Source organism: Rutilus rutilus, assembly GCF_951802725.1.
Source record: "Rutilus rutilus genome assembly, chromosome: 20".
NCBI lineage: Eukaryota > Metazoa > Chordata > Actinopteri > Cypriniformes > Leuciscidae > Rutilus > Rutilus rutilus.
In genome coordinates this window covers 8,255,894-8,272,282 of record NC_140225.1, presented here as the reverse complement: position 1 = coordinate 8,272,282, position 16,389 = coordinate 8,255,894, and the positions used below count along the sequence as shown (strand labels likewise).

General features: G+C 37.3%; 1 protein-coding gene across 5 annotated transcripts; it reads left to right on the top strand.

Annotated features, from left to right (window-relative positions):
• The first annotated feature begins 625 nt into the window (after nucleotides 1–625).
• On the top strand, nucleotides 626–16,053 carry slf2 (SMC5-SMC6 complex localization factor 2). Of its 5 annotated transcripts, none has more exons than XM_084390989.1 (22): nucleotides 637–749; nucleotides 1,315–1,356; nucleotides 1,531–1,617; nucleotides 2,661–3,040; nucleotides 3,978–4,187; nucleotides 4,277–4,310; nucleotides 4,425–5,401; nucleotides 5,530–5,609; nucleotides 7,656–7,766; nucleotides 8,083–8,250; nucleotides 8,587–8,689; nucleotides 9,529–9,616; nucleotides 9,700–9,841; nucleotides 9,999–10,098; nucleotides 10,213–10,389; nucleotides 10,516–10,610; nucleotides 10,735–10,822; nucleotides 11,045–11,152; nucleotides 11,272–11,349; nucleotides 12,541–12,627; nucleotides 12,732–12,800; nucleotides 14,824–16,053. In XM_084390989.1, the coding sequence occupies exons 3-22, from the start codon at nucleotides 1,581–1,583 to the stop codon at nucleotides 15,325–15,327; spliced, it is 3,636 nt and encodes a 1,211-aa protein (XP_084247115.1). In that variant the 5' UTR covers nucleotides 637–749; nucleotides 1,315–1,356; nucleotides 1,531–1,580; the 3' UTR covers nucleotides 15,328–16,053. The 5 variants fall into 5 exon arrangements, with proteins under 5 accessions (XP_084247118.1, XP_084247115.1, XP_084247116.1 ...); XM_084390990.1 differs by having other exon boundaries at nucleotides 659–749; nucleotides 1,267–1,356; XM_084390991.1 differs by having other exon boundaries at nucleotides 711–1,012.
• Nucleotides 16,054–16,389: the final 336 nt, after the last annotated feature.

Sequence of the window (16,389 nt, the reverse complement as noted above, 5' to 3'; positions counted from 1 at the left end):
AATACCTCTGAATATAGGTGTTTTCGTCCTCCATTTCCTCACTGTAACATATGGCCCATAAAACCCTGATAAACATAAACATAAAAGACATAGGCTTTTATAATATTTGTCTAAAGATTCAAGTTCCATTTAAACTTTTTTCCTGACTATTATTCATAGGCCTATGTCAGGCTTTACAGGGTTGACACAGAAGACTCATGTTTGTATTCATGTTTATGCTACTTGTGAGGGGTTAAATGACTCTATGAATCTATATGTCACATGATATCTGCTATATTCACATCTCTTGTTTAGGCATGTTTAACAGTAACACTTTCTGGGAACAGCTGGTTTTGCAGTTACTCAGTGGTTTTTGCATAACCATCACTTTTCTGGAAAGTGCAGGCTATATTACCAGTAAAATGTGCTAAAAAAAAGAAAAAAAAAAGAAAGCCTAATAGGCTAAATAAAGGGTACCCTATATTCTATTATTTTCCAGTGATATTTTGGAGCATTCTAAGAATGTAACTCTTTTTTTTCTCCATATATTTTTAATATAAAATATTTTTGGCTGCTTAAATAAAGGTAGCGTTACTGTTTGCTGCACTTTTTTTTTAATTTTGGCGCTCGATCTTAGCGCCCTCTAGTGGCCGTTTCCGTGAACTACATCATCCATCGCTCCTCCTACCTGCAGATGGCGGCTCCCGACAAACACAACAGACATTTCATCATGGTTATGGAGTGTATCAAATAGACTTCCACAAGGGCTGGTACGCATCGCATACAATTTATTTTGAAAGGTTTTACATACATTTTATTATTTTTCAGAACTGAACTGCCGTGTACGGTCAGCGTCACCCTCGGTGTTTGACAGCTAGTACGGTGTGGTTTACTAGTGTACTTGCAAAATGTATTTAGTATACATAACAATTTGTTAGAATTGATCAACTAGACGCTCTTTTATAAAGTTAGTGTTTTATCAGACAATTGTTTTCGTTTGCCTGTGTGTCACGCTTCGTGCTGGAGCATAATGGTAAGTAGCGTCTTCAAACTTACGGTTGCATTTTTGTGAAATTGTTTGTTTATGGTTTTTTCATAAAACATCAAACACTTCGGTTAAAACCACCTAGGTCGAAGACTTGAACTGACGCCAGTACTTTCGTTTCTCAAGATTTGACTAGCATACTAGCTGGTCTGTTCCCGCCCATTCACGTTTCAAAGTGCAAATAGTTAAAGTCAACACAAATGAGAGTGATGCGCTGAAAGTATTTCCTTTTTTCCCCCCAGTACCAGTACCAGCGGCTAAAGTTTCCTCATTTGCCTTTCTGTTTGCAGACACACGCCCACCTGATAGAAAACTGGAAGCATGTAGCACAGGTTTGTTAAATGTAATCTCTTTCATCTATTACTGCAGAGATGCTGTACTACGTGCACTGTGGTGTAATGGCACAGACTTCACAGAACATGATTTGGTTGTCTAAACAAATAGTTTTTGCATGCACGCATGTACGTTCACTTGTTTTAACACTTGATGCTTCTTACTTTGTACAGATCACTCTGAAGACTTTTAGAGACACCTGTCTGTTTTTCATCAGTATAAAATGTCAAGTTTCCTCAAGAAGCACATTACCTCTATGGGTGAGATGTAGATCACAAGTGTGGTAGCCTATATATTGTACAGGGATGCTTGGTGTGTTGGGCTGCTAACGTTAGTTGATCTGCGTTGTTGGTCTGCTTGTGGGCTTACTGCTGTGGTGGCTGGCTACAATGGTAATGTTGAATGGATTGGCTTGCAGATTTTGTCCACTATGTTGACATAACCCTGGAATACACTACATGATTATTTGAACTGATTTTAAAGTGACCCTATATGCTATTTTAAAGGTTCCTAATTTTGTTTTGGAGGTCTCCTGCAATAGATTTACGTGCATCCAAACCAAAGTCAATTTTCTCATGATATTAATGGCAGCATCACCTCTTATCTCACAGCGTCTGAAATGGTTCAATCAAGGATACAGTCTCTCTAAACCTAGTCTCGCATAGCCACCCCAGAAATCTGCAGACCTTTTACATTTACAAACGGTTATATGACACACTACATACATGCACCAGGCATCATACACTTTCAGACTTTGTAATAGAAAATCTGGGCATCATACACTGAACAAAGGGCAATCACACACTGTCAGACATTCAGGTTGTTCTGAACGCAACAATTTGCACAGAAACGCGTGACAAATGAAAACAAAATATGTTCTTTAATCGGCTCAAAATATCAAACATTTTTGATATCCTTCGACTGGGTGGAATCTTATTCTGAATAAGCTTAAAATTTGAGTTTGTGCCCATCATACATCTTCATGATTTTCTGCAATTTTTCAATTTTACCCAAAATCTGCACGGACTTTGACTTTCTGCATCTATCGCCGACTCCAGACTGCAAATTCAGGACATACATTTGTAGAAAAAGTTGTGTAGTGTATTCCAGCCAACTGACTCATGCTGTTAATGCTCTTTGATATTTGCCTGTCTGATTTGTGCCAGCTAACAATCTTAAGGCTCTGACATTTAATACAGGTTTGTGAGGTGATTCATCTTCCACGTTGATATGAAGGGGTTGCTTTTGCACTTTTTTTGTCTGGATTTCTGACAGTGTTTTTTTTGTGTTTTTTTTTATATAGTAAAAGAAATTATTCCACTTGGTATACCACGATGCAACAGTTTAGATGCCACGTCTCATCCTGTGTCAGGTGGTCCATGTCTTGAACCTTCTGAGAAAACTCCAAAACTCCTGAGCTCACTGCCTAAATGCATCCCACCCACCAAAAACCCTGAGCTGGAGCAGAACAAGTCCACTTCAGCTGCTCTCAAAGCCTCCAACAAGCGAACAGAACAGGATGGTATAATGAATTGCACAGTTGTTCTGAAAAAACTACAACCAAACCATGGCAACAGCAAGAATGGATCTCTTAATCCCACGGTTAAAAAGGACAATCTGCGAAGGAACAGAGAAAGAGAACTTTCTCTTGCTCTCAGTAAAGAGCTGAATGAAAACTTGAGGGTAAATGCAACTATTCATTTCTTCTTAATGCATTTTTAAGTTATCTATATTTCTAACAATGTTTTTTTATGCAGGGATTCCCAAACATTTGTCAGCTGAACACTTTTGACCTAATTGGATCCTTTGACAAATTTGAAAGGTTTTATTCTACACAATCGCAAGTTATAGCTAATGAAATATTTTAAAGATGAGCATAAATCATAATAATAATTTTTTTTTTTAAATCACTGCAAAAATTTCTGCCGTGACTTTAATTTTTTAAATTAATTTCCATCACTTTTACATCCTGGAAAATCAAAGAATTAATATATATATATATTTAATTAATGAATAAACAATTGAAGTACCTCTGTAGAATGTAAGTTAATATTTCAATAATTAACACATTTGCATGTTCATGGTTCTATGCACTATTGAATACTCTTGAAATATATTTGAGGGGGATTTCAGGGCTCTCACGCTCATGTAAAACGTGGAAATATTATGGAATTTTAAAAATAGGATTTTCCAAGATGTAAAAGTGATGGAAATGAATAAATCTTTAAAGTCATGGCAATTTTTTTTGCAGTGAATTTTTATTGTATTTATGATCAGATCTAAAATATTTCATTGGCTATTTATCTTGCTATTATGTAGAATAAAACTTGTCCAATTTGTGAGGAAATTGTTTAGTTTTTTTTGTGAATCGGTCAAAATGGTTCTCAAATCAATCTGAATGATTAATTAGTGCATCCGTCATAAATCAGAATGATTCTTTTTATTTTAAAATGTCTTTTCTAGTCATCAACAAATTGACTGGAAAGGCCAAAGTACTGGAAATGAATTTCTCAAAAAAAAAAAAAAAAGGATTTGGTTATTGTAGTCATAATTGTTATAGCTTGTCTGCTTACTGGATTCTAACTTCATGACCATTAATGCTCTGATGTTTTGTGTTCAGGTTGGAGGAAGTTTGTTTCAGTCAGCTGTGAAGGATCGGAGACATACTCTTCCTCAGCCATCTCACCACAGGCGTAATCCTGAGAGCCATAATTCCTGCTCATTCCAGCAGAAACCCAAAACCTCCGTTCACCACCCTGATCAGAAAAAAGATCGATTGCAGAAAAGAGACCACAAAACCTCCCATTGTAGCAACATGTCCTTACAGAAGGTACAGTTCATGAAGATAGCCACAGATGCTGAAATGGTATTATATAAAACTATACTGATACTGTTTTCCCTTGTTTGGTTGTGTTACAGGAATTAAGCACCTCTCAACAGAAGACTAGTCCAGGTAAGGATTATTACCCTTTGTTATATTACTGATACTGCGCCCAGCTGTTTATTTGATAACTTTTCAAACTAAACTGGTTCACTTCCTATGTCAATTACCCCATTTTGCCAACAGAGGGCAGGCTGTCCTTAACTGCAAAGAGAAAAAGAGAGGGTAGTACAGACGGTGAGAAGGAAATTAAACGGCCATGTGTTGATTTCCAGCCCACCCCCAGCTCTTCCAATATAACCTCACCTTTAAAGTTTGTCAGACGTGCTTTTGTGAAGTCCAGCAATGACTCAGTGATAACTATAAATGAGAAACAGTCTCCTACAAAGCTGCCTTCCGCATCAAACACCAACAACAAACCAAGACCTTCATCCTCCATCCTCAAGCAGCTTTTTAAACCACGTAAGGACTCAAACACGGGAAGTGACAAACTTCACTCATTTCAACTCGCCAAATCACCCACAACTGCTGAGCCTAAAGATGTTATGCCTAAAAATCACAAAACTCCACCCAGCCAACCGCATTTGCGCAAAGTCTCTCCAAAGTCAAGCACAACGTTTGATAACATCGAGACCCTCTTTACTCCAGACTATTGCGTATCATTGCCTAGAACTCATAACAAAAAAACAAATGGTGAGAGAGAAATTTGTACTGTCCCCACACACACAAGCCCCTCATCCAGCCATGAGGAGGGTGTTCAAATTCGCTCATCCCCCCATCAGACTGATCTAAGATCACCCAGCTTTGCGGAGCAAGCCGGTTCATGTAAGATAGAACCGGATGAAAGAACACAGTTGAAAGTGGAGCAGTCACGCAGCCCCAAGGCTATCCTGCCTGGCCCAGCTGCGTCGGTGAAAGTAGAAGGATCAAGAGAACAGAAGTGCTGCCCCCAGTGGAAAGATCCCTTAGATATTGAGCTGGGAGACGACTCGGGCGATGAGTTAAGAGAACGCTGTGCTATCAGCCTGAGCAGCAGTAGCAGTAGTCATGAAGATGAGCAGCTGCCATCCCTGCGGGACATCCTGGATTGGAGTGTCCGTGTGCCGGTAACTCCCGAAAAAGATGCTTTCTCAGAGCCCAACACACCGGTCCATAAAGCAGCTGTAAGTCTAAGAATATTCAGAAAAACACATAATGACCTCATGTGCCATTAATCAATCTTTGACATGGCTGATCTTCTCAAAAAAAAAAAAAAAAATCTTTTTCTTTTTTCTCCCTCCATCTGTATTAGCCTGAGGCAGTGAAAACCAAAGCCGTTAGTTATATAAATACACTGGAGCAGATGCTGCAAGAGAAGGAACAATATCAGAGGTTGGTTTGAAAACCTGGTTTGTTTTTTGTTTTTCCCCCAACTTAATTCCCAGTGTGTCTTATTTTGTGCTTGGCAGCCCTTGGATTGCTGTAGTGCTTTGAATTTCAATGATTGAGAGGTCAAACTATCAATGTTGATGCCAGTGGTGTTTACTAAGGCAAGCATTGCTATTAAAAGGATAGTTTAAAAACTAAAAATGGGAAATGTGTAATTTACTCGCTTTCATGTCGTTCCAAACCCAAAGACTTTCTTTCATCTTTAAAACGCAAATGAAGATATTTCTAGTCAAAACCTTATATCTCTCTATTGAAAGTCCATTCCACCAAACATAAAGGCAAAGTTCATAAAGACGACATGAAATCCATATGAATCGAGCAGTTTAATAAAAATCTTCAGAAGAGACACGGTCACTTTATATGATGAACAGATTTCATTTAGACCTTTATTCACACATAAACATTGATCAGCACACTTAGGTCCGTTTTACACCTGGAATTAAGATTTGTTTTGATTGATCGGATCACAAGTAGACGAGGGAGACACATACCTGTTTACACCTGGTGTTTTAATCCCATCTCTTTTGTCCACGTTCGACCACTTCTGTCCTGATTTCTTTGAGGGGACGGTCTATGGGTGGGTAAAGTATGTGCCTTTTCAGATCTTTCGATCTAATGGACAAAATAAGCTTTCATAATTTACAGATAAACGCGGCAGAAAAACACCCGGAAGAACAGCAGATTTAGTTTCTGTGTGTTAGACAACAGGAATGGTGAGAAAACATTGTGCTTTGTACGTTTTTCATCTTCAAACAAAACTTAGATCTTCAGCTGACAAAGTTTAAGTCCTGTCTGGCTGGCGTCCGTCCCATAATGTTTACGCATTAGGTCAGTAGGCGGTCTTTTGTGGTTGTTCGAACGCATTTGACCACATGAGGTGTTTACACTACGAAAGCAATCCAGTCAAATGCGTTTTTCGACTATCTCTGGAAGTGGTTGAAAGTGGACAAGCTCAAAATGTTTTAGACCCCGTTTACACATGTTTTTAGCATCGCCCACTTGTGATCCGATTGACAAAAACACTTCTTAATACCAGGTGTTAACAGAGCCTTACATGGAGCACATCAAATATGGTAAACTGAAGCTCAAACCTACTTGCATGATACTCAAGAACAAACCTTATCAAGTAAGCATGTTTACCAAATTTGAGGTGCTCTATATGAATGTGTGTTGGTTTAAACAACATGTGGATTTCTTTTACAAACTCTATAAACTTTTTGAAGTGTCAGTTTTTGTGGAGTTGATTTTTAATGGAGGGACTGAAATCTCAGGTTTCGTTAAAAATATCTTAATTTGTGTTTTGAAGATGAATTGAAAGTCTCATGGGTTGGAACGACACGAGGGTGAGTAAATGATGGCAGAATTTTCATTTTTGACCGAACTATCTTTACATGTCTTTACATTGCTCGTATTTAGAATTAGGGACTTTTCAAAACTCATAAGTATTAAACTGGCATAACTCTGGACTACGGACATGAGTTATACCTCAAATCAACAATGCAGTCATCAAACTTATGATTTTTGCCTGGTAGACAATAAGACCACGGAAAAATCTCATTAGTTTACATTATAGGAGATACTCAAATCGTATCTAGGGACCATACTATCATAGAGACTTAGGTGGGTTTTTTCGACTTTGAACAATTTAAGCAGCTGCCCAGGCAATATTAGAACCAATCCTAGAAACACTACCCAAAACAGCAGTCACAACATTTGTTTTCTTCTGAAAATGTAATAGTATAGTCCTAATTCACTTATTCTTCCAAGTACTCTTGCTGTATTGATGTCAGGCATTCTGGCTGACAGTAACACTTTGGGTGTGTAAAATCGACAGATGTTGTTCATTCATACCGTCAGTCTCACAGCCCTGTGATTATGCCATGACAGAATTTGTCAAGACGAAGCACGCTGCATTTAGCCTATAGTCTCACCCTAATAAATGTTTAATTACTTGACTCACTTTTTTATTTTTTTTATTTTGATACACAGGTCAAAAGAGTTGGAGAGACAGTTACTTGAGTCATGTGAAGAGGATCTGCTGAATTTATATGAGGATGAGAACAGTGAAAATAAGGAGGAAGACATCTCACTTGAGCAAAGGTATTTTGTTAATGGCTGGCTGGCTTCATTCACACCATTTGTTGTTCAAATCCAGTGTTAATGAATCAAAACCACACACAAAAAAGGCTTTTATCATTTAATCTTTTTAATGCTTTTTTACACACACACACACACACACACACACACACACACACACACACACACACACACACACATATATATGTATGTATGTAATATGTATAAATGTGTGCATGAATATAGTTTGAATATGTATGCTGCTTAGTGTTATGTAGAATATTGTCAGTTTCTTGGATATTTATCATTAATCTGTGGATAATTTTTGTGTAATTTTTAGGGAATTTTTGCAAAGGTTCTCGGTCGCCTCGTGTGCCATCAGGGACATCCACCCAGGAGAGGAAGTATTCATACCTGCTAAGTTTGGTCGACTCTTCAACCACCAGACGCTGGACCTGAGGAAGATTAGCGTGACTCCGCACAACAGATCACAACAAATCCTCCTTCAGTAAGACTGGCAACAATTTGAAACTGTACCCGAACACAAGTCATGTCCAGTTTTCTCTTGCTTGTATGATACCATTTAAAAAGGTGGTAAAAATATCAAAATGTGCTAATTTTTGAAATACAGAAAATTAACAAATTGATTTATTCCTTCTGTTGAAATCTGTAATTTGCCATTGTTACTAATCAGACACCATAAACTCAATATCAGTTTGTCGGTGTGTTCACTTCTCAAAGAATGAGTATTTGTTATTATTAATATTTGTGTGAAAAGGAAATAAAATGAAAGAGGGGCTTAAGTTCTGCTTGCTATATGAATGTTTTGATTCTTTTTCTATAGGGCCCGTACTGAACATGTGCTGTCTCTGATCAGTGCTGGCTTGTTGAGGAAAGCCTATTTTTCTTTCCCTTGTCAGCCTGAGGTTACATGCTGGCTTTTCCAGGTAAAATCATCCTCTTTCCTCATATTTTCTGTCTTACAAAACACTGTATGCTTAGTCAGTAACATCTGGAAGTATGTATAGTGGCCCAAAAAAAACTTAAACTACACTTAAAAACGCTATTTATATTTTGTACTTTTTGGGGACACTGTATGTTTTGTCTCATGCATAATGTTTTTGACCTGTTTTTGATCCGTTGATCAGTTTTTTTTTATAAGCTCTAGGTAATATATTTATTTTCAGCTTTCATTTTGTATTGTTATATGAATTTATTTCTGTTTTAGGGCACGTTGTTTCCATGATATACATCTGACTTGAGTTATAAAATGTGCCTTGTTTAATGCCTGCTTCTATTCTCTCATGAGAAACCTGCATAACCTTAGGACATTTACGTTTAAACCTGTCAAAACATATACATTACAGTCAGGTTACTTTCCTGAGAGCTTATGCTTGTAGCACTCCAACATGCATACAAATTTGCAGATTCAACTCACATCTTACAAAAGATACAAAATCAATTCAATTAATTCTATCTAATTGGTCACACTTTAGATTAGGGTCCAATTCTCACTATTAACTAACTAACTTTTGGTGTTGGGTGGATTAAGGGATATAGAATATGATCATGCAGAATAAGGCATTAATATGTGCTTTATAAGTACCAATAAACAGCCAATATCCTAGTAATATGCATGCTAATAAGCAACTAGATAAAAGTGAGAATTGGACCCTAAACTAAAGTGTTATCATATAAGTTTCATAATTATTAACAACAGGCACTTTAACAGGCAATTATCTGCCAGAAATGTATGTACAGCTAATAACAATATTGTTTTTTTCAGATGATGTCAGTTCATCCAAACCCCGTCATATCCTCACTGATCCTGCAGTCCCTGCAAACCATCGCTCTGTCTGCTGCTCAACACATCGGTACGCTCAAAATACCTCATAATGGCCAACTGTGCTGTACCTGTAGTAGTTCTAAAGTAGTGAAATTGACTGTTGTGTTGTAGTTGAACGCCACAACCAAAGTTTCAAAGTGTGGGAACCCTCTATACGGGACATCACTCTGGTTTTCCTGAACATGGGGGCGTCGTTCATCAGTCTTTTCCCTCTGGATGCCCTCCAACCCCCTTTTAATGAGGGAGACCTTTTGTGAGTTTTTTTATTTATACCTTTCTATCTGCAGAATTATAACTTTTGTAGTACTATTATGTATTGGTCTTTCAAATATTTGACACAAGTCATGATTAGCAAAAGCTTCATAATAATGCTAAGTCTGCATTTTTAATGCATTTGTATGTTTTGGCAGAGAGGCCTTTCAGCCGGAAGACACCAGCCAAGACAGAGTGATATCTGACATGAAAGACAGTGCCACTTTACCAATGCATAATTTAGAGAGTGTTCTCAAGGCAAGCTGAATATTTGAAGAAATGTTTTATCATTGGTTTGTTTAATGCTAAAATAGCTTTAAATGTAATAAGTCATTGTCAATATTGTTTGTGCCTGTATTTTTATCTGTTCAGTACCTCTCATTGTGTACTGCACTGTGTCCGAGAGCGTACACTGACGAGGAGCTGCTGTTGCTTCTGGCGGTGGTGTGTAGAATTGGACTGGAGACTCATTTTCAGCTGCTACCTACTGGAAACTTCAGCCTCCTGTTTCAGAATCTGCTCAAAAACATCACAAACTGGGATGTACAGGTCAGAAACTGTGTTAAATATTCACCATGGTTATCCCAAAAATAAACATTCTGTCATTTACTCTCCCTCATGCCGTGTCTGTTAATTTTCTCACATTTCGCTCTATCTCTTTTTTTAAATGTGTAGATATCTAAAGCTTGCCAGATTCTGACTGATTTGTCAGAAGATCATCACAACCTCAGGAGACTCGTTTATCTTCTGCCAGATAGCACTCGTGGAAAGTGAGTGAAAACCTGTAATGCAAAATTTATATTTATTCTACTTGTAGACCATTGAGATAATTAGACAAATCAGCGTTTACTGTAAGAGCTTTCTGTAATTATTCATCTACTGTTTCATCAACAGGCAATTAAAACGGCACCTAAGTGTCTCTATCATCTCAAAGCTTTTGAATCACACCTGCACTTACAAACTCTCAGGCACAGAGTTTACGGTGAGAATAATCCATCGAATATTAGCAGCTTTTCAAAGTTCAGACAATTTAGCTCAATACACCCAAATGGTCTATAGATGCTTTATGATTTGTGATGGGTGATATTATGCAGATGTATCATTTACCAACTACACTTGGCAGGCCAGTCTTTTGTCAAACCTCTTTCATTTTTGAAGTAATGAGATTGACTCATCTTTGTTTTCTGACAATGTATTTTTCCAGCTATCTGAGCTGAAACCTTTCCTACCTCAAATGCGTCCCTCATCCCTGCTGAAAGTCCTCAGGTCTGCAAGGAGAGCAGAGGATTGTGATGCCACTCTAGACCAACAAGTGAGCAGAAAGTCATCTAAAGGCTGAGAGCTATTGGATCATTACTTTTTTAATATCCAAGAGTGATATAGTGAAACCACTTAGTTTAATAAGCTGATAAATGATCTTCTTTCATACAGGCATATTACCTCTGCTACAGCCTTCTGACTTTGACAAATGAAGCCTCCAATTTTGAGTTTTTACCCTCAACCCAGAGAGTAAGTGTCCAATTTCTGTTTTTAAACCATTTTATAGTAAGGGAGCCAATCTGCACAATTTGATTCAATTTCAGGGAGATAAAATCCAATTCCAAAACAGTTCTCTATGTATCTTAATTTTCATTGTTGTGCCGCTTTCATGTTGGGTTCTAAATATACTTTTTCATCCATCAGAATTATTAATAATGGGTTTAGAAATCAGATTCAGATTTTTTGTGGATCGATCCAGAAGAATCGTGATGCGTCTCTGAATAGATTCCCCCCCCCCCCCCCCCCCCCCCCACACCCCACCCTTATTTTACAGTGCACTCATAAAGCAGCAGTGTTAATGAATCAGTCACAGAAAGACCCTGTCAGTGGACACAGCCCTACTCTGTCTTCTGGTACCACTCTCACCCTCAGGGACCAATTATGAATATAACTTATTTTACTCTCTAAAGAGAAAGGAGTTGTTTGAATTGAAGTGAGGGATGATTTTACTGACTAGAATGGTGATGTTTGGAGGGCTGTGGTTTAGTATGCATTTCTCATTACATCTTGAATAAGATCGGTCTCAATTATACTTTTTCAGACTTTTGACAATATTTAATACAGTATGTCAATATTTGCATGTTTTCTCTGAAATGGCTTAACTAGATGAAAAATAAATCCGAGGAACCAACATTTCAAAAGTAATTGTTGCTAATTAGAGATAAATGGGTTGCACTTTCTTTTACAGTACGGTACTCTACAGTGTACTTGTGTTAAAGAACAGAACACGATGATTAAAATCCTGTTCTTTTAATGTTTAAAAACAGTAATAAAGTCAAAATAATGACTATTAAATAAAAATGTATAAATAATAATTTATTAAATAATATCAAGGTTGTATTTCGCTACATGAAGACTAGGAATAATTATGTATTATAATTTTCATTTATAAATGGACTAACATTATTAAATGAGAGACAATGTATAGTTAGATGGTCATTATGGTGAAATAAACCTGACAGGGTTAGCAGAACTTGTTTGATCTTGTATCATCCTTAATGGGCTGACTGTCCATGATCTTATTACACAACTGCTTACTAAATAATGCAGTATATTTCATTTGAAACTGTTTGATTTTGTAAGATGAGATGGAGTGCCACGGGAGATGTGGAACTGTCTGTTTTCTTAACTGGACTAACTTTAGCCCTCTTTCACTGCCAGAATGATCTGCGGAGTCTTTCTTCCCAGCTGGAGAAGCACATTAAGTGTGACATAAGGGAGAGCGAGAAAATGCTGTACAGAAGCAAGGTGAAGAACAGCTTTATTCTGTTCTCTGAGAATCCCTCATTTTACTGATATCAAAGGGATTCAAATTTTTATTGGCCGTGTTTTTCTTTTCTTTTCTTCTGTAGGTGAAAGACTTTGTGGCAAGAATATACACAAAGTGGCAGGTGCTTCTCAGACGAACAAGACCTCAAGAGGTAATGTGAAAGAATACAGGCAACTGATGCAGATGAAAGCTGTTATTACTTTTAGCTGCCTGTGAAGGCAACATTTTGCTCACATGTGTTTTCATAATTCAAGCAGCAGGAGACTTCAGCTAAAATGTCAGACTGGAAGAATTAGTTACATTGAAGATTGAAGAATTTGTTGTGCCAGTGATGTTTTTTAACAGTCATGCATTACCAAGAATAGTTCACTTAAAGGGGTTATATAATGCCATTTTTGTACAAGATAATATGATTCTTTAGGGTCTAAATTAAAAGTTTGTAATATACTTTAATTAAAAATTCTCATTAGTATTGTAAGAAAACACTAATTTTACCTGGTCAAAAACAGCTCTGTTTTCAGCACGCCGTTTAAGTGCATGTGTCTTTAAATGATAATGAGCTTTGCTCACCCCGCCCCTCTGTTCTGTGCGTACACCGTTTTTAATAACACCATAACGCGTTGTTCATTATAAACGTGGGATTATGAATTATATTGAGAAAGTCGTACATAGAAAACATGCCGTAATGTACCCTGAGTGTAAAACTTAGCCGCATGCATCGCGTGCTAGCGATTTGCAAAGATTAATATAAAGGTTAATAAAACGTTACACTCACTTCAGTTCTTCTGGAGGTGCAGCAGGAACACAAATAGTTGGTACCGGTCCTTTTTTCAGGAGCAGCTTCTTAGCAAAACCAGCTTTACTGACCCTCGTTTGTAAAGCAGTCTGGTGTGTGAAGTGATTCGCGCAAACATGAAAGCATTGACGTTGATCGTATTCCCTTCGAAAACAAACTCAGCCACTGCGTCTTCAGCGGTTCGGATTTAGGAACATAAAAATGACTGCTGTGTTCCTTATTGCACCCAATCGCTTAGACGCCATTCTGCTCATAGACAGTGCTCCAGGCAGCGTATCAATGACCACGCGGACTATGATTGACAGCTCGCTCACGAGTGAGGGCGGGTCTGTGTTGAAACGCTGCTGTCAATCAACAATCGTGGGAGGGGCGTCGATTTTGTGACGTCACAAAATCGAACGGCTTGATTTGAGATGGGGGGAAACATATAAGAAGATTAAAAAAAAACACTGGATGGATTTTTATCATTTCATGATGGTTGTGTACAGGCACTGCCAACACACATTTCAGTACAATCAACTTGTAAAAGTGCATGTACCATTATATGACCCCTTTAAAATGGAAGTCCTCTTATTGACTCACCCTTATGGTTTTCCTAAACCTAATTACTATATTTTTTCTACAACACAAAAGGAATTTTTTTTTTTTTTTTTTTTTTGAAGAATATCCTGGTCGCTCTTCAAGCTTGAAAAAAAAAAAACCTAGCAAAAGCACCATAAAATGATCATAAAAGTGGTCCATATGACTTTTGTTCTATTTTCTTACAATATGATGGCTTTGTGTGAGGAACAGAATTAGCTGAGAATCTGTGTGTTCAATAAATCAGTTGATCGCAAACCCGTTATAAGCTATTTATAAATTGAATCTGGTTGATGCTGGAGCTAATGTCAAGATATTCAGTGAAAATCATAGAAAGCTATTGTATGACTTTGAAAGACGTGGGGGCTGTACACACAGAACGTGTTTTTGAATTCCACTGCTTTGCTTTTTGTTTGTTTTCCTATACACAAACACGTGCTAGACAGATATGTTTGACAGTTGTGATGGTGTCTTTTACAGTATCCTGTTCATGACACTGCATCCTAAAAATGTAGCATTCAAGTTAAAAAGTAGCTTTTAAAAACGTGTCTCTAAACCTTGCATCTCGCTTTTTAAATACTTTTTGTATGAATGGCCACTAAGAGTATAGGTTTCAATTGCACTACTTTTATTATACTGTTAATTGAATGAAAAAAAAAAAGAAGCCAGAATGTTCTACCAATTTTTTCCTTTAGTGTTGCATGAAAGAAAGTAAGTCATGCAGGTTTGGCACGACAGTTGAGGGTGAGTAAATAATGACTGCATTATCTCTTCAGTTGGCCTCTTGTGTAATTCACAGGGAAAGCTGTATGATTATTGGAAGCCCCCACCAGAGGATGAGGTGCCCAGCAGTCCTCAGGGCCAGTCCTGCATCAAAGCACAAGACACTTCAGTGGGTACAGAAGAAACTCTGACCGCGGAGTGGAGCAGTACCGAGTCAGACGAAGATGAGTGTGAGGAGAAGATGGAACGAGGCAATGAAAATTGTGTGGAGGACATCAGCGATGTAGAGGAGAAAAGTGAAGAGCCAAAGCAACAGCTTATGGAGCTAGGTGATGATGCAAAGTTGGAAGAAATATCCGATGAAAAGCTGTTTGAAAGTCACGAAGACTTAGAGAATGACGATGACGATGATCTCATGAACCGAGAGGAGGAGCTTCTTAAAGATGAAGAGCCTCATGAAGAAGACAGAAAGCACATACCTGTAGAAGAAAACACTCAGGCATTAGAGGAGCTTGAGGACTTGTTAGACAAAGATAAGGAGCTGTTAGAAATCAAAGGGGGAATGGAGAAAGGGATTTGAGAGGGTGGATGTATTTGGATTCGGAGAGGTCTTGAGAAAGAATAGTTGAAACATTCTCAGGTCATGTTAGAATTTTACACCACACCTTTTTTGCCCTCCATTCATATGCACATTATTTAAGGATCTTTTCATTAATTAATAGTTATAGTCTTTCAGTGACACATGTGATACTTGTAGTTGTTTACATCTTGTTAATAATATATAATATTCTGAGTATATTGTTTTTACAAGGTTCATCTCTTTTAAGAAATAAGGTCTATTATTAAATGTTTGGCCCTGGTTTATCTGAAAACGAGACCTTACATTTTTTTTATGTACATATATTTCATTTGTTGAAACGTAACATCTATTAGGTTAATGTGCACACTGGTAGGTTTCAGGATCTGCTCTTTATGCTGCTGTGTAATCTCTTCCATTATTTTTTTTTTTAGTTTGCCAAAAACCTGGGGTATCTTTATCCAGACAATATAACAGCAAAAGCAAGGGCTTAAATCTTTGTCAACTTTTTCTGTAGGTTTCCGGATGTTTAAGCATCTCATTAGGTATAGTGGATATAGTGTATTTTTATTAATATTTTGTTGTTGTTGGCAATCCAGTCTTCCTCAAAAAAGAAAAAAAGCACAGTGATGTTTATCATAAGGATTACATTTTTTTAAAAGGCTGTATTTCTTAAAAAGATAGAAAATCCTTTGGTTATTTTTTATGAAAATAAATACTTGTTCTGATAAAAAAAAAAGAAGAGGGTCTGTGTGTTTCCACTCACACTCAAGACCAGCCTGGTCTTACAAGTGTTTACATCATAGTCTTGTATTGTTCATCTCTTCCAAATGATGGTTTTCACGGAGCAACACGAATGATTTAAAAAAAAAAAAAGAAGGCATTCCTCTTTCATGGATATTCACAATTGTGTGTTTTGTGGTGAGCATCAGTCTATCATGTTCTTTGATATGTTTTGCAACAACATATTCTCCACAGTGAACAGACTGCATGTTTTAACAGTGCTGTTTGTTTATTATAATAATTGTTGTAAGCGTGCTTTGTACAATAGATAGCGACGGAATG

Coding starts and splice junctions, on each gene's coding strand:
- slf2 (XM_084390989.1), top strand. CDS start 1,581: ATGTCAAGTTTCCTCAAGAAGCACATTACCTCTATGG. Junction 5,402..5,529: donor CACCGGTCCATAAAGCAGCT/GTAAGTCTAAGA, acceptor CATCTGTATTAG/CCTGAGGCAGTGAAAACCAA. Junction 10,611..10,734: donor CCAGATAGCACTCGTGGAAA/GTGAGTGAAAAC, acceptor TTTCATCAACAG/GCAATTAAAACGGCACCTAA.